We start from the raw sequence: 27,202 nt of genomic DNA on the forward strand, positions 1-27,202 counted from the left end.
GGATGCAGGTGATCACATGTTCATTTCATAGATTAATAAGTTGATATATCAAACATTTTATGTTTATGTCAAGTGTGTCTGTTCATTCAACAAACATTTATTAAGTATCTACCTCTGTGGTAGGTGCTCTGTAATATTCAACCATGAGCAAAGCGCCGTCCCTGTCCCCAAGGATCTAACCCTTGTAGATACTTCATTTCTGGCCATTTGTATATACATTCTCTTAATTTGGGCTTCCAGTAATCAAGGGAAATAAGTATGGAAGTGTTATGAGTTGAATTGCATCCCCTCTATATTCATATGTTAAAATCCAGTACCCTGTACCTCAGAATGTGACTGTATTTGGAGACATGGCCTTCAAAGGGGTAGTTAAGTGAATAAAAGGCCATTAGGGTGAGCCCTGATCCAATATGCCCCCTGCTCTTATAAAAAGAGAAGAATAAGTCATGGCAAGGGAAGATCATGTGAAGACACAGAGACAAAGATGGTCATCAACGAGGTAGGAGAGAAGCTTCAGAAGAAACTAACCTTTTGACACCTTCATCTTGAACTTGTAGCCTCTAGAAATGTGAGGGGGAAAATTTCTGTTGTTTAAGCTACCCATCCTATGGCACTTTGTTAGGGCAGCCCAAGCAAACTAATATAGGAAGGAGGTGTTATCCTTCTTTCACAGTTGATAACGTAAGGCTGAGAGAGAGTAGATAATTTACTCAAAATTTACACATATCTAGTAAATGGTGGAGGCAGGATTAGAAGCCAGCTCTTCTTATACCCTACATGTGACTGTTTATCTTTCTATTGTCTACCACGAATCTAGCCATCTGGCAGCCAAAACCAAGAAAAGTTGGGAGCAACTGTCTCTCTTAGTGCACTGCCATCTCTGGTAATTTCTCCTTTACTGATTTCAGATGTTCCTTTATCCTCAGTCTCAACCTTCCTTATCTCAGTGGAGGATCCTTGCTGTTAGGAAGAAGGTGTTTTTACTAAGTGCTAGTATGCTAAGTTGTAAGTGATTGTTAGTAATTAGTGCTAAACATTTTTTAAGCCTAACGATTTTTTAAAGATTTTATTTATTTATGTGAGACAGAGAATGAGAGAGAGAGAGAACATGAGCAGAGAGGGATAGGCAGAGGGAGAGGGAGAAGCAGGCTTCCTGCTGAGCAGTGACCCTGCTGTAGATGATCCCAGGACCCTAGCATCATGACCTGAGTAGAAGGCAGATGCTCAACCTGTGTGCCCCTAAGACTAGCTTTAAAAGAATAACTTGTCTGGGGGCGCCTGGATAGGTCAATTGGTTGAGCATCCAACTCTTGATTTCAGCTCAGATTCTGATCTCATATGTCATGAGATCCAGTACTGTGTAGGGCTCTGTGCTCAGTGGGAGTCATTTTGGATATTCTCTCCCTCTGTCCCTTCCCCTCTCATGCTGCCTCATGCTCTCTCTCTTAAATAAATGAATACATTTTTTAAATAACTAAATAACTAAATAAATGAAAGAATAACTTGTCTGGACTAAGAAATGAATTCTCCAGGACTGCAGCAAGTGGTAAATATAGTAGGGGTGGGGGTGGGAGAAAGACCTTCTATTCATATGAAAAATGTATTTTTATTGCTAAGATTATGTACCTTATGGAAGTTGAGTTCATGGTGATCAGGGGATTTCTTAGAATTTATGAGCAAAGGGAAAATAATGGTATTTGATTAGATGAGAGAAAATAGAAATAACAAATTACAGGATAGGGTGCTAGTCACATCTTGGGTCAACAGTTTATTTAGTCAAAAATGTATTGAAGCCTGTAATGTGCTTGGGGAGACACGGATGATTTAAAATGAGCCATGTGCTGAGACTGAACACAGTTGGTGGCTTTAATCTAGGTCAGTGGTTCTCAATCTGACTTTGTAGCAAAATCACCTGGGGGATGTTTTAAGAGTAGAAATAGCAGGTGACCAGCTCCAGAAATTCTGAATCATTAAATCCAGGGGTCTGGATTTTAAAATGTTCTCCAGGAGATTCTGATAACAGTAGGTTTGCAAATAACTGCACTGTGGATGTATTCCACATTTATCAGTCTGGAAGGATGCTCTTAAATAGGTTTTCTATTTATTGTGGCTCCCGTGACTCTCTGAGGTGAGTGGGATTCTCCAAAATCTTTCGGATGATAAAACCTGGGCATAGATAATAAACATAGACAACTTGCAGGACAGTAAGAAGAGAAGGCAGTGATAGGAAGCAGATTTTCTCCTGGTAAGACATATAAGACAAATATCAGACTGAAATCTATGGAAAGAAATCACAGAAAAGTTATGGAAGCATTCATCTACACACAATGCAATTGTTAAAATTCAAGAGAAATTATACTCTCCTCAACATATATCCTTACTTGGTCATGATTTTTGAATTAAGGACAGAGTCAATATAGTAAGAAAACTCTAATGCCAAAAATCAAATCCTTTTTAAGTCTTCTAATAAAAAGTGCCATCAATTGACAATCCAACTGTAACATAAGAAGTGATTCCCTACCTCTGATGTTCTTCACAGTTAACTGTGGAACTTCGTAAGAACACCCATCACTGGACCCCATGCCCAGAGAGGTTCGGACAAGGAATCTATTTTTGTTTATTTATTCATATCACACACACACACACACACATACACAAACACACACACACACACACACAGGGGCAGAGACACAGGCAGAGGGAGAAGCAGGCTCTATGCAGGGAGCCCGACGTGGGACTCAATCCCAGGACTCCAGGACCATGCCCTGGGCCAAAGGCAGGTGCTAAACCTCTGAGCCACCTAGGAGTCCCCAGGAATCTATATTTTTAAAATGCTACAAATGATTATTATTCTTATGTACTATTGAGATGGTCTCAGTGGCTCCGTCGTTGCAGGGATGTTGAAGAGCATGTCAAACTACTACCAGCTGACCCCAGCATTGGTATCCACCAACCAGAAAAGAGTTAGGCTATTCAAAAACATAGATGTACCCACAGAAAGTTATTTTCCTCACCTTCTGCCCTCAGCAACCATGATTAATAATCAAAACTACTTATTTACACTTTTGTTTCATTTAAGAGAAATTCCTGTGACCTGTGAAATGCCAAATGATCCAGAAAGAAGTCCTACCATTGAAGGTGGTAGAGTTATTAGTTCCCATTTATGTCAAATCTGAGATCAGAAAAGGTCACAGACATGGTCCTGTCAGATCTAAGTTTTTTTCCCCTTTACAGGTGAAATCTGGAGATAAAAAAAAAAATTTGCTTAAAGTTCAGTTGGGAAAAAATCTTAGAGCATCTTGCCTCAGTCTGGTGGTATTTATTTGCTCAACCTTGTCTGTTGCCACAGATGAGGACATAGAGGCTCAAGAACACTAATCACTATGCTGTCTTAGGACTATAAATGGTGTGTATATGTGTGTATGTGCATGTATTTGTGAATGTGTATATATGTGTATGTGTATGCCAATGTGTGGACATGTATAAATATGCACATGTGTATGTATATGTGTTGTGTGTAAGCATGTGTGCTTATATGTCAATATGTGTGTGTGCATGTATGTGCATGTATGTGTTTGTACGTGTGCACATGTGCAGATGGGGAGATGGTGTGTATAAGGGGTAGGGAACAGAAAGGTGGCTACAACAAAACTCCTCTGACTACTCAACCAAAGTTTTTCAGACTTTTTTAGAACCACTGCTGATCCATACTGGAATAGGATGTTTATTTCCAAAATTCTGTAAAACAATTTTGCTAATCTTGGGTACATACATTAAAATAGAACACATTTGTGTATGTCTGTAATAATCACTTAAAATATCTGGAAACTTTGTAGAAAAGATACTTAAATGAAGAGAGAGGTTAGTAGCCATTTCTTTATAATACCTGTTAAATAATAAGACTCATGATAAGGTTCAAACATAGTTGCAATTTCTAAAAAATGTAATTAGGGACTTTACTAGTTTGAGTTTCCCCCAATCTGGTCTTTCTACCCTTTTCCTCATCACCCCTTCCATTCACCCTCAGCTTCCACACAGCTCAGCTTTGATTACAGAGCTGCAAACATCCTATTGTGGCTTTTCACCTCAGTAGATTAACGGTGAGGCAACAGAGTTCTGGAAGAATCACTGTAGATAGAATCTAACCATGTGTTCAGCTGCTAGACAGTGAGTACATTCTTTTTCTTTCTTTCTTTCTTTCTTTTTTGGTCCTACATTGCTTATTAGGTAAGAACTTTGCAAACATTACTTAACATTAGCAGTAATGATGGAGCTAGAAGGAATTGTGTCTTCTCCATGGCCTACAGCGAGGACAACCAATAGTGTGGAGGAACTTGTGACCCTTGTCCAGGTCATGGCTCTTGCCACCTGCAGATGTCAGTTCTCTCATTTCCCTGTGCTGGTGGACAGGTTTGGTGATCCACTGGGTGTCAGAATTTCTTCTGATAGCTTTATGGAATGGATTAATGATGTTAATCTCAAAGAATTTGTACATGGAATCTCTACCAACCCAATAAGAATTCAGGGTTCTCAGGGCCCTACAGTGACTTCCAGCTTGCTCCTCTGCAACAGACTGAGGCTTGGGGCAAACTAGCTGGTTAATAGCATGATGGGCAGTCTTGCAGTAGGTTGTACCCTTAGGAACCAGGTGTTTGCAGTCATCATGTTGCACATGAGTCCAGTATATGACATAACATCAGCTTCTTCCTCCATAGCTCCTGGATGTACTTGTAAGCACCTATCTTTGTTCACCTTTGAACTGATGGCTACAGCCAGATGGAAAGGAATGCATTATTTTTCAAAATATTAATCATATCTTTTCCTAGGGTCTGATGTATAGTAGTTAGGCAGTAAGTGTCACTCGTTTATTTAAAGTCCTTACTGATTCTCTGTTGCCTTCAGAATAAAATTAATACTCAAGCTTGTCATTTAAAACCCAGTTGCCTTTCTAATTATTGCCCCCAAATGCTTAGGTCCCTAGCCACAAGAACTGCTTAGAGATTCTCAGTGAAGTCACATTCTTTCCTCCTGCTTTTGTAAACATTATACCCAGATGCTGAAATAAAATTTTCTCTGTCCACTCTCCTGACTAAATCTTACTTTGAAAATTCTCCATGAACTCTTCTAGGATCTCCCTAGGTTAGGTTAGATTTCTCCTACTGCTACTCTCCAAACACACACAAATAGACACAGACCAACCCATATGCACACATACCTGTGCTCTCATGGCATCCTATTTAAACTCCTATCATGTATCCCACTATATCATAGTTATTTTAAAACATTTCCTGGCTTCTCTGATAAGGAGAACAGGGATCCATTCTGACGATGGGGGTTTACACATATGGACGTTTACTATATTTATGTTGCATGAATGTATAAGATGCAAATCCTAATTTTACCCTACAACTCTCTAAGTGTAAGAAAGGGAATTAACCAAGCGTTATGCCATCTTGGGAAATCCCAATGTGGAGTTTAGAAGGGTTTTGAGGCACTCAGAAAGGCCACGTAATACCTAGACGGTGGCTTCATTATTCATTTACTAGATAAAGCTTTCAAAGGAACATCAATTGCATCCTCTGACTACTCTCTAACATGGAGGTGGGGGGGGGGGGATTGCAGGCACTCCTATATCCCGGGCCCATTTCTCAGTAAATGCCATCTGTTGGAGCAACCTATAGATATAAACCCTCCTCTGCTGCAGGCCACAGTGATGAACAGAGGAGCGCTACTCTGAGCAATAATATCATGAATCGATAGTTTCTGATTTCCCCTAATGAGAAAACGGAGGCCCAAAATGTTGACCGACAACTAGAAGAGACATTAGATGCGATCTTTTGTTCCAAGTGCTAACCCAAGTGTTATTTTAACTGCAAACTTGAAAGGCTACATCTAAGAACCCTTGACACAATTAAAATGACTAAACTATGAGGCTTTCCTATATAGAACAAGTGCCAAATAAACAGACAAAGAGACACAGAGCAGATAAAAGTGATTTCTCAGAGGCTGTGCCTTCCTATCTTTCTGACTTACTAGCTTCTAAGTAATTGTCATTTTATAGGAAAAAAGAGAAGCTAAGTTTCTCCTAGAGAAGCAGTCTAACCTAGCGGTGAAGAATGAAGCTTTGGAGCAGGAATGGCTGTATTTGATTCCTGGCCTCATTAGCTGCATGTTCTTGAGCATGCCACTTCATCAATCTGTGCTTCAGTGTCACGCTATACACATATGCACATGTATATACACACACGCTCTTATGTCACAATACTGATTTATGCCTAAAAAACACAAAGAAAATTGTCTATACTGTCTGCCAAATAGTAAATACTTAATTAAATTTAGTTGTCATTATTATGATCCTAATAATATAAATGTTATTAACGACCCATTTCACCTTTGTGTTTTTACTTTTATATCTTCTATTACAATGAGATGCCTTGAGAAATATTTGGCCATCCCTGTGCCATAGAAGGATTTCTGAACTACTTCTACCTATTCTAATGATGTTTATTGTCACTTCACATTAAATGATGAAAGCATTATGAAACTAAAAATCACCCTTGTGATTCTAACTTTTGTTCTCCCTGAAGAGGAAAGACAGCATGTTCGTGCAATAATCTGCTGGGATTCTTCTCTACACTGTGTCACAGGTCATATTCCAATTGTTTTTAATTTGTTTCCCATGTTATAGTCTCGCAATCAGAAAATAATGATAATATACTGCAAGAGAACTAAATTAATACATACTAATTTGCAAAGTGGATAAGACAAACATTTTACTCCATTGAAAACAACAGAGGCAGAGCATATAGTTATGCATCAGTGTAATAAATTCAACCTTTTGGGATCCCTGGGTGGCACAGCGATTTAGCGCCTGCCTTTGGCCCAGGGCACGATCCTGGAGACCCGGGATCGAATCCCACGTCAGGCTCCCGGTGCATGGAGCCTGCTTCTCCCTCTGCCTGTGTCTCTGCCTCTCCTTCTGCCTGTGTCTCTGCCTCTCTCTCTGTGTGTGACTATCATAAATAAATAAAAATTAAAAAAAAATAAATTCAACCTTTTGACTATGTGCAGTATCCAAGATGTGCTTAAAGTCTTTAAAAAGAAAATAAGTTAAACATTTTCATAGGAAATACGAGTATGATAGCTATCCTATAGGAATAAATTACCAAATTTCCTTCTCAAGCAGTTTGTCAATGTCTTTTGGGGATTCTAGATAGAGAAAATGTGTCACTAGCAGGCCAGATCAGAGATAGGAAGCTTATTCTTAGCATGGGCAAAGAAGACTTTAGGTGAGATCATTAAGCAAGCTCAGTTTGCAAGCATAGGCAAATAAGGTCATCGGGCAGAAGACCCCTTTACAGTCTCTGCTTTGGTAATCCCTAAATATCATAAGGAGCTGAGCCTTCCACTTGTCAAAAACTTCCTCTTTTGTTCTTAATTTATATTGGTGTCATGGATGTCTTTGCAAATCTGATAGAAATTATAAACACTCCTCCCAGAAAAATGCACACACACAAGCACACACTTCTGCATATTAATATTAATTAATGGATGTTCTCACATAAAAAATTCCTTTTTTAAAAAAAATTCCTTCTTAATGGAGTGATTTTATATTATCTTCAGTAAACTTATCAGTTAACATTTGAAAATAGATTTGATCACTTCATTTCGTTTTTAGAAATGTATTGCTTAAAATCCTGACTTGTAACTCTCCCAGAAGATTTTAGATCGTTCACTTGTTTTGTTTTCCTATGATCAGCAAGTTTTAGAAACCTCTGTACATGTTCCAAACTGCCTAATTTCTGTGAAATTTTATTTCTGTCTGCTAGTAAAGGCCAGCAGGCATTGATGTTTGCCTTCTTAGAAAGATTTTTATTATAGTTTTATGGCAAAATATGCAAAGTGACTGTAATATTATTCCCATATTGGTTTATATGGAATCAACCCTGATAAGCCACAGAATCTTGATCATATTTTGGACTCTAACCTCAAAATATATTGTTTTGAGAGAGATAAATGTACAAATGTACATAGCTCCTGTAGCCACAGAGGAGAAATTTCAAAATTATGGAGAAAAGAGCTTCTTAAAGCTCACCCTCCACAGACACATAAATACCACTGTTGATGAGTCAGTCAATGAATTTCTAGGTCTATATCTTATATTTTAAAGTTAGGACAGAGAAACTTCCTAGATATTTGATGTAAGAATTTGTTTTGAAGAAGTTTGGCAATTAATGTAAAGCCACTCTAAAAGTACATTTTACTTTTAGAGTAAAATCCTTAGAAACAGGGATCCCTGGGTGTTGCAGCGGTTTAGCGCCTGCCTTTGGCCCAGGGTGCGATCCTGGAGACCCAGGATCGAGTCCCACGTCGGGCTCCCGGTGCATGGAGCCTGTTTCTCCCTCTGCCTACGTCTCTGCCTCTCTCTCTCTCTGTGTGACTATCATAAATAAATAAAAATTTTAAAAAATCCTTAGAAACATTTATAATAAATAAATATTTACTATCTTACTTTTTCCTTTGAGACCAATCATCACAGACCAAGAGCAGCTAAGTTTATAATAATTTATTAAGGTTGCATATCATTTGTCATGTATAATAAATTATAGAAACCATAGCATCTTCATAAACTATTTAATATATCATACTTATTTCCTAATGCTTACTGCAATAACTGTAAGAAATCTAATTAGATTATTTTTTTAGCATTAGTTAGAAGATAAAAAATCATAAAATTTTTCACAGTACTTTGGATATTTGAGGGACCCCATTATTTTATCTTTTGTGCAACCAGTTTGAAATGTATTAAAACCTTTTACAAACTAGAAGGGTTTTACTCAGCTGCTGAAAGTATTGCATAATTTGTAATTAACCCCTTTTTCAGGCACTGCAAAAAATGCCAATAAGTAGTCAATTACTGATCTCTAAGAATCTATACCAATAGATCACATTGAAGCCTGGCAATATTTTGAAACATTCAAATAAAAAATTTAGTAAACATCAGAGCATAGATTCTCTCTCCTTGTTTGCCCCTCTCCCTCCTCCCTCTCCCTACCCAGTTTGGCTAAGGAAACAAAGTTCAGGTTGAATTTAAGTCCTAGGGCCTGAGAAAGAGACTCTGGCAACAGTTCTTCCCCAGCCCTCTTGCTATCTTCCTTCTCAGTCCTCATCACATCCCCTCAGACTCTTCTCTTGACACCGGCATCAGTCCTTTCCCCGCAGGGAGAGTTTTCAAATCCTTGCTGAAAGCATTTTGTTCTCCACCGTAACAGCGAAGGCGTGAAATTGGTTGGAGTCTTTATAACCAGTTTGTTCTGTTCCTTTCCAGCTTCCGCAATTCTGATGAAAGAGAAGCTTGCTCAGTAGCAGCAAAATGCTGCATGTGTTGGGTCTCACAAACTCCTTCGATCTTTAAAATGTCTCTTCTTGGATAATGTCCTTATCCATCCTCTTGTCCTCAGTGAACCTTGATGGAATATTTCCGCAGTTTCAGAAATTGGAAAAGCTTGTCTTTCGTCCTCTTCTTCAGGGCCATCAGGGCTCGCGTTTTCTCCTCCAGATCTTGATCTATGGCAAAAATGATCTTAGCTCTCTCCTCTGCCTTCTTGTCCCCAGAGTTTTTGAAAAGTCTCTGTAGAGCTTCTTGGTCTATGTTTTCAAAGATGTTGGCCACTGCCTTCTTCCGCGAGGCCGTGTCGAAGTGGTAGCCGTGGATGGACGGGCTAACTCGCAGCGAGGTGGACATGACGCTGGCTTGGCGGCTTGGCTTTGCTTTCATCGATGTGAGGATCTTCGGGAATTCAGCTCCCGGGCTCTCCAGAGAGTCTGTGGCAAAAATCATTCCGGGACTGCTATTTAAAGTGTGAACAAAAGCTCCAGGCTCAAATTACACTGGTGACATCAGAGTGATCTCAAGGAAGAATAATCACAGACAGGTTTAACAGTTGAGTTGCCAATATCCTGTTCTTGTGCAAAATGTTCAAAGCTGTGCTCAGGGATGGAGCAGGGATGTGGGCATTTCTTTTTACCTCATCTGTGGCAATAGGATTATACAGGCTTGGGCCCTGCTTTTAAAAATAGCCGAAACCAGGAAAGGGCAAAGGTAAAACACAAACAAAGTGGCTTAGACTCACAAAGTCTTTCCAAACAACGACAGAAACAAAGGCTTCTGCTAACTACAGGAAAGTTTTAATTCCCGGAGAAGTCATTAAAGTATATTCCAAACATTTGGCAGCCCACACCCATGTCCTTTGGACACCCCCAGACAGGGCCACTCCACAGCTGCTGAAAGAAAGCCAAAGAATCAAGGTCGGCAACCTGGACTACATCTGATTGTAAAAGGGGACTTCACCAGCCATTGGCTGACATGACACAGACTGAGCCTGTGACCTTTCAGAGACTGTATGTAAGAGCTAATCAGTAATCACTGAATAAAATTATACTTTACAATTTTTAAATTTTTTTTAAAGATTTTATGTTTAACTAATCTTTACACCATGGGGCTTGAACTCACAACCCTGAGATTAACAGTCGCACGTTCCACCAACTAAACTGGCTGGGCACCCTATACTAATAATAGCAATAGACAGTATCTCCTTAGGCTTGTGTATATAGTGACAACAATATCTATTTTAAAAATAAAGCAGGAAGGGAAAGTCAATCAGGTACTTTATAGACATAGCACTCAAAAGAGTGAATTGACTTTTTCCTTTAATATTTATTCTTGCACCACCCAGACATAGTTAGAGCAGTACCTTCTTTGGAAGAATTTAAACGTGTTCTTCTCACCTTCCACAATATTCAGCCTGCCAGTGCCCCATGTGTGGAGCACTTACATTCAACCAAATGATAGATGTCAACTTCAGAGGGCCCCAGAGACTTCTCTTCATGGACCTTCTACTTGGTTCACTTTCTAGGGGACCATTAGAGAAACAGGCCTGGTCTTCAAAATTTTCTCTCATCAGTCAAGTTAGGTCTAGACTATGCAAAAGGGGAGAGAGTGTGGGGAAGGTACCTCACTAGAAAATTGAGTTAGAGACTCATCATTCATTCATTCACTTGCTCATTAAATACATCAATATTTATTAAAGGTCTACTTTTAGCTAGAACAGTTTTAGGCATTGGAAGTGCAAGAGTAAACCAACTAACCAACAAACCAAACCACACACACACACACACACACACACACACACACAACATCCCTATGTTACTTGGAGTTTATATTCTACTGGAAAGTAGATAATAGAAAAATAGGTAATAAAATTTTTTTAATAACATCTATAATCTAGATGATGTCAGAAAGTAATACCTATTATGGATCAAAATGAAGCCTAGTTGTTCAGGAGAGAAGGTGTGTTGAACTTTGGAATACTCAGAGGCAGCTTCTGTAAATGTGACACTGTACAGAGACTTGAAGGAGGGGAGGTAATTAGTTGTGGAGGCATCAGGAGGAAAGGTGTTGTAGACAAAGGGCACAGCAAGTTCAGAGGCCAGAAGTTAAGAATGTGCGTAGAGTATATGGAGAATGGCCAGGGGATAAGTGTGGCTGGAGCAGAGTGGCCAGAGAAGAGGGGAAGGGGATGAGGTCAGAAGGAGATCACAGTGGGATAGGATGGGATAGACTGTGTAAAGCCTCAGAGGCTTTTTCATGGATTGAGCTTCTCCTCCGTAGGACATGGGTAGCCTTGCAGAATTTGGAACAGAAAAAAAGACATGATTTTACTTATAATTTAAACTGTTTCTTAGTAGAGAATACATTTTAGGGAGATAAGCAGTTGCATAAAGAGCAAAACGACTAGTTATGTGATTGTCAAAATAAGCCAGGCAAGAGATGCTGAAGGTTCCCACTAGGGAGGTGATCATGCAGGTGGTGAGAGCTTATCAGATTGTGGGCATATTGTGAATGGCGAGTCAAATGGATTGCTGAAGGCTCCAATGTGAGGAATGGAAGACAGGAGCCCAGCGTCATCTCTACCTGAAGGTTGCTTCCTTGAAAGGCATTTCTAGGGACCCCTGGGTTGCACAGCGGTTTGGCACCTGCCTTTGGCCCAGGGCGCGATTCTGGAGACCCGGGATCGAATCCCACGTCGGGCTCCCGTGCATGGAGCCTGCTTCTCCCTCTGCCTGTGTCTCTGCCTCTCTCTCTCTCTCTCTCTGTGTGACTGTAATAAAAAAAAAAAAAAAAAAAAGGCATTTCTAGGTGAGCTGGTGTTCCATTCCCCAGCTGTGGCAGTGGCTGCTTGTTGCAGCTTTTCCATGGAAGGACCCTGTGATCTGCTACCAATGACAAAGGGCTCACTGGCACACCTCTGTGGCTATTAAAAATATGCTCATTTACTGCACTGTTAAAAATAATTATTATTATAAAATCTTGACAAAGATTTTTAATGAATTTTTATTAGGTGCCAAACACAGTGGCCAAACATTTAAACAATCCACCTTCATGTTGTCATTACTCAAGACTTTGCCGACCTTCTCAACCTATGCTCTTTCTTGAGGCGATTCTTCTAGGCTCATGCTTTCTATCCCCTACTCAATGATTACTCCTAAATTTTAATTACAGCATGCTTTTGTCTTCTGAGGTATGGACTCATTTATTTAACTAACTGATCAATACAAATATATGTAAATATGGTACAAATAGCTGTTCAATTATAAAAGTCAGAAACCCAGCTATAATCTTTGGTTTCTTCCTCTCTTTTTTTCCTACCTAGATCTTTTCTCTGTCTCCCTCTCCCAGTCTCTCTCTCTCTATAAATGTGTGTGTGTGTGTGTGTGTGTGTGTGTGTGTGTATAGTATCTATAAGATATTTCTCAATCTATCCACTCTCTCTCCATCTGAACTGCTGCTGTTTAGATGAGCTTCCATGTAGTGGATGCCCTACTGTAGGACCTTTAACTCCCTTTAAGATTTCCCCAGATGCTCAACTGTCAGCTCCCTTCAGAGACTGCCACCACTGAAGAAAGTCATCCCCTCCTGGTGCAGCTGCATCTAGTGATTGATCAGCATGAGGGGGTAAAGGCCCACTGCCCTTGTCCCAACTCTGAGGGATCATGCACACTTCAGAGCATCCTTTAGGGTCCCTCTGCCCAAACCTATTTTTCCCCATCTGAAGGCATTGGTCCCAAGAACACTCCATACAATAAATCATCTGCCTGCTGATTTCCCTCTCAGGGTGTGATTCCTTGAAGTCTAGTCTATGACACTCTGTCTTCTCTCAACTGGACTAAAGCCAAACGTCTTTCCTGTAATTCCTGCTTCCACTTTTGTCCTTCATTCTCTACAAAAGCACCCGGGGCAATAGCTTCTAACAAGGAATCTGGTCACACCACTCTTGCTGTTAGTCTTAAGCTAAGCCCCCAAATCTTAACATAGACTTTTGAGCACAACCTGCCCTGGTTCCTGACTACTTCTGCAGCATCAGAATTTGTCACTCTCCCCCATGCTTTTATGCCTTCAAATTCCTTGAATGCACCACACTCATTCCTGCCATGGGTCTTTTCACACATTTTTCTCTCTCCAGAGTGTTCTTTTCTACATCTCATTTCAGCTAGGTAATTCCTATTCATCCATAAGCCTCAACTCAAAGCTACTTGCTCAGAGGGGCCTTCTCTGTTCTCTGGTTCTTTTAGACTAGATCAGTTCTCTCTGCCAACATACCCTTCACTATTCTTCAGTAACATTTACTACAGTTTGCAAGCATACATTTATTTTTCCAAGTAATCATTTAAAGTCTAGCTCCACCAAGGACAGTGATCAGATTAATGTTCCTCATTACTGTGTCTAAAGCTCCTGGATCATTTAATTATTTTTTCATAGTAATACCAAGTAACGTGTATGTAAATCTATTTAATTCTGTAACAATCCTTTATAGTAGGAACTCTTGCAATCCTCATGTTACAAATAAGAGAACTAAGGCATTGAAAGTTATCACTTATTGTAGGTGAATAATGACTCCCCAAAATGTCCAAGTTATAATCCTTGGAACTTGTGAATATAGAGAAAAAGAAATCCTCCATTGCAAAAGGTACTTCTATGACAAAATGAATTTTGCAGGTGTAAATAAGTTAAAGATCTTGAAATGTAGATATTATTTTGGATTATCCAGCTTGGTTCACATAATTGTTAAGAGTCTTTATAAAAAAGAGAGAAAGATGCTTATGCTGCTACTTTAAAAGTTGTTGGAGGAAGAGCTCATGAGCCAAGGAAGGTAGACAGCCTCTAGAAGCTGGAACAGGCAAGAAACAGATTGTTCTCTGCATCCGTCAGAAGGGATATATCATTACAGGCCCATTTTAGACTTCTGGCCTCTTGAACTCTAAGATAATAAGACTGTGTTGTTTAAAGCTCCTAAAATTTGTGGCAATTTGTTACAGTGACCATAGGAAACTAATTTACTCTGCAAATCCTTCAGTTATGATGAGACAACTTGAACCCGGGACTATTTAAGACCAAAGCCCATGTTTTAAACTCTCTACTGTATTACTCTCACATCAAAAAGCCTAAATAAAGTTTCTACGTGACATTGAGCAGTTCTTCTTGAGTGTTGCCTGCAAGCATTCAGATGCATTTGAGAGATTAAGGAGTTTCAAAATTGTTTAGAGGACAAAACCATCCATAGGAAAACAATGTCGGTTTCTGTTTCCCAGAAATGTGACATAAGCCTAAAGTTTGTGATTTGCTGATGCTCTTTGCCAAAGGTAAATCCATATGTGCCTGGAAAGCCTTTTACTTCTGTCACCCTGCTCTTTCCCTTCTTCACATAAATATCTTCAGTGAATGATGTAGACAACAGGATTTTAAAAACTACTGGCAAAGATTCCCACATGGCATGTGGACAGGACCATATCATATACACATCTTACAGAATGTTTGCTTTCTGTAGGTAAAGACAGGAGATAATGAAAGCTGCTTGAAAGAAGCAGCTTCTGAGCTGGAGTAGTTTCTTCTGGGCACCAGTTTAGCCATATGCTTTCATCACACAAAGAGACTGAGTTTCTATTTGACAGTAATACAAGTGCTTGGTTAGTTTTGTGTCTGATGAAGAGATTTGTGAAAACAAGGAGAAAGATGGAAACAAACACTGACTCGTAGACCTTGTATTCTTCGTTAGAATATGAACATGACTCTTCATAACAATACTGAAGCCATATATCACCAACTACCACTTCGACCATGAAGGAGGAACTAGGCTGAACAACCTGTTCAAGGTAAGTAGTGAAAACTGAATTCATTTCCAAATTTTTTTATCCCCAAAATCTCTTCTGGGAAGTTTTTCCTAGCCTTTGGCTGCATTACTTGCCTCTCCTGTTCGCATGATTGGGACTCTAAGTTTGCCCTTTCAGAAAAAAATATGACTTATTATTAAATTTATTAAAATAATGAAGATCTGGGGTGCCTGGGTGGCTCAGTGACTGAGTGTCTGCCTTTGGTTCAGGTCATGATCCCAGGGTCCTGGGATCAAGTCCCACATCTGGCTCCCTGCATGGTGCCTGCTTCTCCTTCTGCCTATGTCTCTGCCTCTCTCTGGATCGCTCATGAATAAATAAATAAATAATTTAAAAAATCACCTAAGATATAAAGGTATAGTGACTTGTACACAGAATGTATCCAATGGATATATACTGAATTATTACATGAGTAAGAGAAAGAAAGTGAGCAAAGAACTTACTTGTATTCTGTCTTTGTGTATCAACTCATCTACTCAGCAACTTCCTGAATATGAAGTGTTGAGAAGCCAGCAACTGGAGCTTTGTACCTTATCCTTCCATTAAATTATCCCTGGACTTTTTTGTTTTAACAACAAAAGTTTCACACTGCATTGTAATTTACAAAATGCTTTCACATATATTATCTCATATGACTTTCACAACATCCCTGGTATGGTTGCCCGTATTTCATAGGTGAGAAAACTGAGTATCACAGAAGTTAAATAAGTTTCCTCCAATCTTGGAGCTAATTAAATGACAGACTGGCCCTGGAACCCTTATTTTCTGATCCAAAATCCTGTATTTTGTCCTATCATATAGCTTCCTGATTATGTTCATTGTTTACTTACTCCTATAGTTTGAAATTCTACCAAACTTTCCTTTATTTTTCTTTTCATTTATGTATTCAGTGATATATAGATTCATTCAGACACAAAGTGCTGAGTGCTGAGTGCTGTGTATGTGCCAGGTACAGTGCTATATGCTTGAGGAATATGTTGGGGCAAACGGACATGGTCCTTGTGTTTGTGGAATATGAGGTCTAGAAAAGAAAAGGGGCTTTAGATAAATAAATAAGCATATGAACATACAAAAAAAAAGTTCATAAATTTTAGAAAATGAATCAGGTGATATGAAGGAAGAAACAAGATGAGGCTTCATTTTAATTGTCCCAGTTATGAAAAGCCTGTAAGAAGAGACATTAAACTGAGACTTGAAGTAAATGTTGAAATTAACACAGAGAGGAGCAGGGCAAGGAGCTTTGGATACAGACAGAAGTCCTGAGCAAAGGTGCTGAGGTGAGAATGAGTTTGAAAGGCAGGAAAACAGAGGCAAAAACAATGCAGGTGGGAAAGAAAAACCAACAAAGAAAGGAGAGAAAGACTAGATTGGTAGGTGGGGGCCAAATGATGTATAGGAGAGTATTGAAGGCCCTGCTGAAGATTGAAAATTTTAACCTAAGTGCAATGGGCAGTCTTGCAAAGATTTTAAGTGTGGAAGGGGTGTCTTAATTTATTTATTTGTAATTACCTTGACTGTTGGGCCAGCAAAGGCAAGAGAATGATTATAGTTTCAGATAGTACACAGATTATTGTCAATGAATTTGGGAAATGAACTTTAAGGGACTTGGTGGTGAATTGTATTGAGAATGAGGTAAGGTCAAGAGCTGCTCCCAAGTAGCCTGGGCTCCTTGGTGGGAAGGCTGGGATGGAAAGGCAAAAGCAGACATGGATTTGAGAGAAAGATCCAGAGTTCCATTATGCACACAGTCAATCTGCATGCGTGGGAAACAACAAAGAAGATGGTCTGAATATATGAATCTAGAGGTCAGAGGAGGAGTCTGAGGTGTAATTTTCACTCTTTATCCTTTCTCAGCAGTAACTGTCGAGAAATCAACATTGACTGCAGCTTTTTTTTTTTTTACACCACTCTTGCATAGATCCAGAGCCCAGCTATGCCAAGTACAAGGTTGACTTTCAATAAATAATTTTAGAATTATATTACATAAGAAAAATACTGAAGCTTACGGAAGGCTAAGCAGATACAAAGATGAAAGAGTTGGTCGGTAGCTGTGTTGTTTCTTGTGATCTGATGTTGAAATAGTCTACATTTTTCTGTACTTAAACAGCTAAAACGGAAGTCATTCTCTTCAGTAATTAAGGGTCTTTATTATATCCCATATTTTTATATAAGACCTAGTCTAGATTTCCATTCCTTTGATGGTTGTAGTTAATCCCTTTTTAAAATTAATCAGCATTTTTATTTCAGTATATTTTACTACATGTACCTTCAATCCTCAATTATTGCTGCTGATGAGAAGGAATGGCAGTTTTATTTAGAAACTTTAATTCTGACATTTATTTTTGATCATTGAGAGAAGCTAATTATAAATTCTGGAGCAATACAAATTTCAACACAAAAAAGAAACAACGAAGAAATGGATTTTGAAAATGTTTCAGTCAAAATATGGGGAAAAATCCACAATCTTTTATTGAAAAGAATTCCAGCCAAGACCATTTTAAAAAGTGCTTCTTTTTTTTGCATGTGAAATGAAACAGCTGTCTTTGCTTAACCATCAGTCTATATTTGTAGTGTTTCCAAAAAAAGAACTGAAGATAAGCTTTTCTTTTTAAACATTTCAATTAGCTGTCCAGATTCAGATATTGAACTCCTGATATTTATAGCTTCTTAAAAGAAAACACTCCTGAACATAAACTAACATGTTTTTCTCAGGAAGTGAGCATGGGATATTTTTATATATTTATAGTAGCATGTGTGTTTCTATAATCCATGACTAAAGCCAAAATAAGTCTTCGTGAACCACCTCCTCCCACTCCTTGCTCCCACCCGCTCAGTGCGTGCTTCTGGCTGAGAATAGTGACGTTGGCGAGTTTCATTCTTTCTCAGACTGGAACTATTAGCAGAAAAGGGAGCTGCCTACATGGGCTTCCCAGATTTTGTAAGTCATTTTGCAGAGGATATGCGTAGCCACTCCTAAACATCCCCTTCTATTTTCTTTTCCTGAGCTGAGTACTGTCACATCTGGCCCTGCAGATGTGACCCACATCTCCCTGCAGACCAGCCTCATTCTTTATGACCTCCTAAGAACTATATGCAGCCCAAATGTGTAAGGAATATAGAGAGTCAGTGAAGGGTCTCACTGAGGGACAGTTGGGGCCTTGGAATTCTTCGAAACGTGAAGCAAATTCTTAGCAGAGACAACACAACTCAATTTAAATACCGAAGGTTGGGTGCCTGGGTTGCTCAGTCAGTTAAACATCTGCCTCGGATCAGGTTATGATCTCAGTGTCCTGGAATCGGGTCCAGCATCGAGTTCCCTGCTCACTCCCTCTGCTCCTCCCTTCTACCTGTTTCTCAAATAAAGAAATAAAATCTTCAAAATAATAATAATTAATAAATAAATACCCAAAGATTATTATGCAGAAGAAAAACCAGGCTTGTCTGAAAAGTGCCTAGGGGTAGAAATAAGGCCCGTACAAAAAGTGAGCTCCAGGGAGACCGATTTTGATTCAGTACAATAAAGGTATTTATTCAATGAGAGTAAGCAGTGAGAACACTCAAGTTCAGTCAGGGCCACCACTTAGTAGGTATTCTGGAACCATGTAAGCAGTAGAAATAGATCAACACTTGTTCTTATTTCTTTTAATTTTTGTAGTCATGAAGTTACACACACATAAATGTATGTGACATTTTTGTTTCCGTTTCTATACATGAGAATATCTATCATATATAAATAATGTACATATAGAACTGAAATGCAAATTTCAAAAAGACAGTTAAACTTACTAGCTGTATGCACTATGCTGTCCATTCTACTGTATTCCATCTTCTCATCTTTCAAAAATGGTCTGGTCACAAGCCATTGAACTGATTTCACAACTCACTAATGAGTCATAGCTTGCAATGTGAAGCCCACTGAACTGGACAATTAAGTGACTCTTCCAACATTGAGCAGAGGAGGTAGTCATCCTTTTCGTCAATCAACGTTTACATAAACTGGTTGTTGCTGTGTTGTTGCAGCTGTTGTTTTTTTGTTTTGTTTTGTTTTGCTTTTGATAATTGTCAAAATATAAGAAAGACATTCAACAGTCACGCTGCCATCACTATAATCATTTTGGGGATTTTCCTTAAATGTCTCTAGAACTAGATTGTAAAAGCAGAGAAAAATATCTCAGTAATTTAAACCACACAGGCATTCATGCATTCATTCATTCTTTTGTTCATTTGTTCAGTATAAAAAATATTTTATTTTGAAAGCCTCCCACTTTGCTATGCCCTAAAGAAACAAATACCGATATGCAGATTGGTCCTGTTTGCCATTCCTCCAAACATCCCAAAGTGTTCCCTCTAATATTTCTGCAGAGACAATGACATGAGAGATAGAGGAGCAAGTAGTAAGATGCGAACTGTGCCGGAGGGCAGTGATGGTGAGATTCTGCATAGCCTTGGGTGAAAGTTGACAAAGTAGATCCAAACTGACTCCCAGGATGCTTAGCAGACACCTGTTTTCAAATGCATGGGGTTAAACACTGACCCTCAGCTAATTTACTATTTATTGACACATGAGTATGAGGATCCCTAAATACCGGGAACATTGCACAACCTCTATAAAATCTAAGCTTCTCTCCTATTGATAAGCCAGCTTTCCTATTCAGGGAGTTAAGCCGACTTAATCTACTGTCTAAGTTTTTAGACAGCTGGGAAAGGAGAGGAAACAGCATTTAATGTCTTCATGTGCTTCAGGATCATTCAGAGAAGGGCACTCAGTAAGAATTTATTGCGGATTTTATGTTTCAAATATGAAGGAAATGGATCCTGGTGTCTGAATTTTGGCTGTCTTTGTTTTGGATACTAATAAATTTGTCTGGTCCACAGTCACTGAACAATTCTGACTAAATGTTAACTGAGCCCTTCAGAATGTGTTAACTTTCCTATATAAAGTTTTTAAAAACTCTGACATCCACTTACTCTGTGTTTTGTCTTTTTCTCTTCAAAGTATTCTACACACGCTCTCACATCTCGTTAAATGTTATTTCTAGTTAATTATGTTCTGAGTTCTACTGTGCGTAGGTAATTCTTTTAGGAATAAACATGAATTAAACTGAAATGTCGGCAGAGCCATGCTGTCTGTCCCACCATATGGATTTTGTGACCAGAATGGCACCATCATACCTATTTAACAGATTTGACTCAGGAAGGTGAGGCAATTTTCTATGGGTCCTGAGTTGTTAATGGTTGATCTTCTGCAAATTTGGGTAGTGGACAGAGCTTGTTCTGCATGTCTCAGATTCCTCCTCCTGCTTATTTTCAAGTAATGAAAGCCTTCCCTCCCCATTCAAACTACTCTCCAACATGATTGCAAATCAGCACTTTACACTTTAGGGCAAATAAGAATAACTTCATGTGGTAATTTTTAGAGGGAATGTTAGCATTTAAGACATATTCTTCGAACACAAGGTCCATCTTCAGCTTTCTGTAGTCAATGAAAGCACACAGCTGGTTCTCAGTCCTGGTCACAATTTCTACTCAGTTGCTTAATAAGATTATCCACCTGGCCAATAGTAGTTATCAATAAATCATCAAAATTACAAAATAACAAAATGTTACAGGCCTACTAAATGTGTAGCATGATGCCCATGGGGTTTCGACTTTCAAAAGAAATATGTGCGGTGCCATGAGGAGTCCGGCTCACTTGAACTGAATGATGGTGGGTCTCTATCTCCAACTTCCCAACTTGGTTCCAGCATTCACTTTGTCTAACCTTAAAGACACTTCAGAACACCAAGTTCCCAGACTTTCCCCTAGTCCAATCAGGCTCTGTGTCCCCAAGTATACCACAATTCTTGACATGCACTCTGGTTCACCACTGCCCCCCAGCTCCTAAACCAGAAGGAAGTAGGGAAGCCAGAAGCTGCATGATGAGCAGGTGTGGGGGCGTGGGGGGCATGCTGGCCTCATGGGCTTGGGGGCCTACAGGAGCCTCACCTTCAGCATCATGCCTCTTCCACACAGCGCTTCCATGTGGGCCAGGGGATGGGAGGGGTCCCCGAGCCGTTCCCTTCCCCTCTGAGGAAGTCGCAGAGCAGTGGAGTGGGGAAGCCAAGAGGCAGCTCCCTTGGGAGCAGAGCCCAGGTGCTTCATAACTGAAATCAGAAAGGCAGGAGCTGGTCAGAGCCCATGAGAAGGAAACCTCATCTTCGCATAGCCCATGCCTCATGGAGAGGTGATATCATACATCCATATGCTTCTCACCTAAGTCCCCAGGGTCCGAGGGAGAAGCCTCCAGACCCCCTTCTCTTGCAGTGTGGGGGTGGTGGTGCTGCAGGGGGCAGGGCTGGGTGGGGGTCACCAGACTTTTTCTGCCCTTAGGGCAGTATAGCTGGCATTTGTTTTATAGACTCTTGTCTTTGGAATTGGGGGGGGGGAGCGTTTCAATCTGTTATATGTTCTGTGTTTAAAGAAGAAAAATCTATTTATTAATGAAAAATATAACACATATAAAGGAAAAAAAAAGTTAAGTGCTCACTGGCCCTTTTGTGCTTCTCTCTGAGTCCCAGATCCCTGGGGTTGCAGAAAAGGTTAAGGCTGTGCAAAAGCAGAATCTGGCCATTCTGCTGTCCTTACCTTCCTTCCTCTTCTTACTCCCGGCAGGAAGTCACTGATAGAAGATGACACTTTTTTAAAAAAGAGAATAATAATGGAATGTTGCCTAAATCTGAAGCTTACTTTACAGTTTTCTGCTTGCCTAGAAGCCAGTAAAACTGGAAGATGACATCAGATATATTTAATAGGTATTTTGAGAATGGTCATATTACACGACCCCTTACACTAAAAATAAATGCCCTAATCATTTTTAAAAAATTTATTTATTTAGAGAGCAGGGGGTGGGGTGAGGGGGCAGAGGAAGAGGGGAGAGAAAAGTCCGTGCTGAGCATGGAGCCTGATGCAGGCCATCATCTCACAACCCTAAGACCATGACCTGGGCCAAAATCAAGAGTCAGATGCTCAACTGGCTGAGCTACCCAGGCACCCTAATCATTGCATTTTAGAGATGACAAGGGCTACGGAGTCTTTTTAAAAAAAGAGATGTGGGTTAAGGCAGAGTCCTGGGCTCCAGGGCTCAATTCACCCTATCTCGGCACATTTGCTATTGTTTCTCTGAAGACTGTGTGGCTGTGGTGGGCTGGAGACTCAGTTTTTCAGAGACTTGCAGAATTACAAGAGACAATGAGACTTCTGACTGTCTCTCCTGTCTCTGGCCCTGATCACACTCATCATTTTAAGTGGGAAAATATGAAATTCTCCTAATTTTATTCCTGTACCCCTGGCTTCTATGTTGACTTATCACTTCTACGTTGACTTGTCACTTATTTTTATTTTGATGATAATGGAGGGAGAGGGTGAACTAGTTTCTTTTTAAGAAAAATTCTGGAGAAAAGTTAAAGTCTAACAAATTACTGCCCAGAATTTGACACTAGACAGATGATGGCCATCAATAACCAACATTCTGGCAAGCAGGGCTCCAAGTCTGGGTAAAGGAAAGAGGGAAAGGAAGTCTTATTTCATGAGTTCCCCCTGTTCCAGACACCTCTCATACATTTTACAAATGGTCACCAGAGTGCTGAGAGATAGGCAGTCAGACATTTGTGGAAACTGAGGTTCAGTTAATCACTGAGTACATACTATGGCTTTCTTTGCTTGGGACTACCTGAGAGCTTGTTTGGAGGTTCTAGCAAGGGAATGCAGGTACTCTACTTATATACCCTTGACCAAAGAATGGTCTTCCTCTATCGGGGAAGGTAGTCCTCTTGAATCTACTGAGCACACAGCTTCAGGAGGGATGCACATGGAGCAGGGAGGGAGAAAGGGGATCCCTGCCTAGCTTGCTCGATCAGCTTCATCAACCTTTGCAATCAGTGGAGTGACAGATGTCACAGCCAGATCGCCCTCACATCCAGCTTGGAACTTTCTGAATCCAAAACCACAGAGCCTTTGAAGCAAACTGCTACATCCTCCATCTTCTGTGTCTTCCTCCCCTTTTCGGTTCTATCTGCACTCATAGTGCACTTTACCCATGGCAGCATATTACATATATCATCTAAGATAATCCTCATAGCAACTTGATGAACTCATTGGAAAACTCAGGCTTAGGGAAGTTAATATTTCCCAGGACAGGGAGGAGCTGAGATGGAATGGCTGTCCCAGTTATGTGTGATTCCAGGTCCCTGCTTGTCCATTTTCAGGGACGTTTGAAAGAGGACTTTACACATGTTAGTAATTTTGCAGCTGAGTTAGACCCAAGAGAACAGAGAGGGAAGGGATCTATGATGGAGAAGACATAAATGGAGTCAAGAAGGAAGGAGAGCCTTGCTTTAGATGGAGAGTCTAGCAAGGTTTACAGAGATGGATAGTAGATAGATAGATAGATAGATAGATAGATAGATAGATAGAGAGATGTATTTATTTGAGAGAGAGAGTGAGGGAATGAGATGGAAGTATGGAAGGAGAGAGAGAAATTTAAGCAGATTCCCACTGAGCACACCCATGCTGGGCTCAATCAGGTCCTGAACCAAAACCAAGTCAGACTCTCAACTGACTGCACTACCCCTTTTTTCGTTTGTTTTTTGTTTCTGTTTTTTTGTATAGCATTTAATTTAAACACTGTTTAAGTGCTTACTTTATGTCCCAGCACCAGTGTCTCCACTTGATCCCCACTCCATTCCTGGTCCACAAACGTATTTCTTGCTTAGTACATCATCTCAGTTGATGGTAACAACATGTACCCCCGTGCTCTTTCCCAACACTTTGTTTCCCTCTCCCTGCCCCCCTTATAGTCAATCCAGTGAATTCTTGTGGGTCAGCTTCCCGCAATATACCTCATCAGCTCTACTGCTACTACTGTCTTTGCCACCATTAAGTTTCTCCTAAGATATCACCAAAGTTTCTTGGCTATTCTCATGCACAGCATCCAGAATGTTTGTTTTAAAGCGCAGATCTCATCATCATTTCCCCTTGGATAAAATCATCCAGCAGCTTCACACTGAATAGAGTAAAATGTGAACTTATGTGAGTTTACAAAGCTCACTCTAATTTGGTCCCTGGGTACATATATGGCCTTTGTTTCTCTCCGTTATCCACACTGGCCTTTCTGCCTCTTGATGTGTGAGAGTGCTCTGGTTTTAGGATGTTTACACTGCCTTTTGCATAGAATCATTTCCCTCCCATACTGTCATATGCCTTCTTTTTTTTCATTAGTCAGATTCCATTTCTAATGTCCTCTGCCTATAGTGGTCTTTTCTTAGCATTTATTGTAGGTTGAATGATGTCCTCCATAAAGATATGTTGAAGTCCTAACTCCAGAGCCTATAAATGTGACTGTCTCTGAAACTAGAGTCTGCAAATATAATGAAGTTAAGATGAAGTCTTACTGGATTAGGATGAGCTCTAATCCATTGATGGGATCCATATAGGAAAAGGGAAAATGAGGGGAGGACTATGTGAAACATAAGGCAGAGACTGGAGTGATGTATCGAACAAGCCAAAGACTGCCAGGGATGGCGGGCAACTGGCAGAAGCTAGAAGAAAGAGAAGATTTCTCCCCAAGAGCCTGCAGACAGAAAATGGCCCTGCCAACATCTTGATTTCGGACATCTCTCCTCCAGAACTGTGAAAGGATAAATTTCTGCTGTTTCACAGAATTCAGATTGTGATAATTTATATGGCAATCCTGGAAATTAGTACAGAATTCAAGTAAGAGTTGACTGCAACGATCTCTTCATCCTATAACCCTATTTTAACCCTATTTATTTTATCTCTAGTGTTTATCTCTCTCTGAAATTATTTTTCTGTTATTGTATATTGAATTCATAGCTCCATTTATGATAATTATACGTATCTACTTATAATATTTATATATTATATATAATAATACATAAATTTATGTATTAATTCATATATCCATATTTATATTTAAACATGCTTCAATGGGATGCCTGATGGCTCAGCAGTTGAGCATTTGCCTTCAGTTCAGGGCGTGGGGATCTGGGATGGAGTCCACATTGGGCTCCTTGCAGGGAGCCTGCTTCTCCCTCTGCCTGTATCTCTGCCTCTCTCTCTCTGTGTCTCTCATGAATAAATAAATAAAATCTTAAAAAAAATAAATGTGCTTCAATATAATAGAACATGTCTTTTTTATGAATTTGTACATTAATTATATATTTTCATGTATATATAATAAATACATGTGTATATACACATTTTATACATATAACATGGATATTTGAAACACAAAATTTGTCTGGTTCCTTCAACACCTAAAGGATTGCCTGTGTGTGACAGGGTTACACAAGTATCTGTTGCATTAATGTGTGAAGTTTTTTTTTCGAGTGGTAGAGCTATGCTCAGCTGACCTCTGACAAAGCCTTTGTCATAAATGCTGCAATCTCTTCCCTCATGGAAGGCTAGGTTATCTCAAATGCAAAATATTGTATCAATACTTCATTTGATAAATCAAATTCTGTGAGCACTGAATCCAAATTCTATTCCCTTTATTCAAACTCCCAGGGAGGTGAAGAAAATTGTAAAGATGTGATTTTTTGTATCGGTTAATGGATATATATATTTCAGTGTTATTCTAAGAGCAAAGTTCTGAATTCGAGATTATAACAGTTATTCCAAAAAGCATGGAAAAGGCAAATTAAATCAAATATATTAGGTGGAAGGACCCAATTAATTGACTTTTATCTGTTCCCATTGCTTAAAAACGGAAACAGGAGATCCCCAAACAATTATGATTTTTTCCATGACTTAGCAAAAATAAGTTCATTTTCAAATCTGAGTTTATGTTTGGCTAAAATGAGTATAGCAGTTTATGTTCTAATTATCATGTGATCTGCTTAATTAAGTTTGTACTAATATCACTTTCTGTTTCCTAAGTATATAGACTTGCAGATGTATTGAGTATCATAGGTAAATCTTGACATAGAAAAATCAAGTTTGTGTCAGTGGCTTCAAGAATCAAAACTGTCTGATTTCTATCACAATGCACTATATGATCACTAATAACTCTGATTTTCTGAGCATGATGTATCATTGTTTTTCATGTCATTTGTTACTTTAAAAAAATTATCATAAAAGTACAGAGATTAATAACAGCAATTTAAAAATACCCAAAAGAGAAATCAGTCATAGTCTAACCAGGCTCAAGTAACAACTGTTAACATGTTACTTTATCTTGTTAGAGTTGGTTTTGCATGTACATATTAATAAAAAATGTATGCACAGAAGTATGGGCATGTTTCCAACAAAATTAAGAACATAAGTGGGGGGTGCCTTGGTAGTTCAATTTGTTCAGTGTTTGCCTTCGGCTCAGGTCGTGATCTCAGAGTCCTGGGATTGAGCCCCACATTGGGCTTCCCACTCAGCAGGGAGTCTGTTTCTCCCTATCCTTCTGTTTCACCCTTGCCCCCTTGATTGTGTGTGCTCTCTCTCTGTTGAATAGATAAATAAAATATTTGAAAAATTAAGAACATAAGTTAAACAATAAACAGTTTTTGTGTCTTTCTTTGGGAGCTATATAAATATCGATTTCTTTTATTCACATTCTATGTGAATTTTGTTTGTGAATACAACTTTCAGTGATTGCTCTAAATTTAATTACATCAATACTATAAATTAGCAAGTGACTTTTTGTTGAAATATCTAAGATACTCCTAATTTATAAATGATGTTTCAGTAAATACTGTTGTCCACAAATCTTTGAGTACATCACTGATTATTTCCTTGAGCTAAATTCATATAGGTAGAATTGTAAGGTCAATTTTGTGTCTCCCCAATTCATACAATGAAACCCTAACTCTCAGTAGCTCAGAAGGTAATCTTATTTCAAAATAAGTTAGGGGCACCTGGGTGGCTCAGTGGTTGAGCCTTTGGCTCAAGTCATGATCCCAGGGTCCTGGGTTGGAGTCCTGCAGTC

General features: G+C 39.4%; 1 protein-coding gene and 1 long non-coding RNA gene across 6 annotated transcripts in view; one reads left to right on the forward strand and one right to left on the reverse strand.

Moving 5' to 3' along the window:
* Nucleotides 1–27,202, forward strand: part of LOC125752639 (uncharacterized) — a 118,526-nt gene that overhangs the window by 28,119 nt on the left and 63,205 nt on the right. For all 5 annotated transcript variants that reach the window (XR_007402648.1, XR_007402647.1, XR_007402644.1 and 2 more), the window contains exon 3: nucleotides 15,114–15,210. This is a non-coding gene — a long non-coding RNA (uncharacterized LOC125752639). The remainder of the gene's footprint in view (nucleotides 1–15,113; nucleotides 15,211–27,202) is intronic.
* TCIM (transcriptional and immune response regulator) lies at nucleotides 8,552–10,017 on the reverse strand. The gene has a single exon (XM_025438085.3). It carries the CDS (start codon nucleotides 9,839–9,841, stop codon nucleotides 9,458–9,460), a length of 384 nt encoding a protein of 127 aa, XP_025293870.1. The 5' UTR covers nucleotides 9,842–10,017; the 3' UTR covers nucleotides 8,552–9,457.

Source organism: Canis lupus, chromosome 16 (assembly GCF_003254725.2).
Source record: "Canis lupus dingo isolate Sandy chromosome 16, ASM325472v2, whole genome shotgun sequence".
In the NCBI taxonomy this organism is placed as follows: Eukaryota; Metazoa; Chordata; class Mammalia; order Carnivora; family Canidae; genus Canis; species Canis lupus.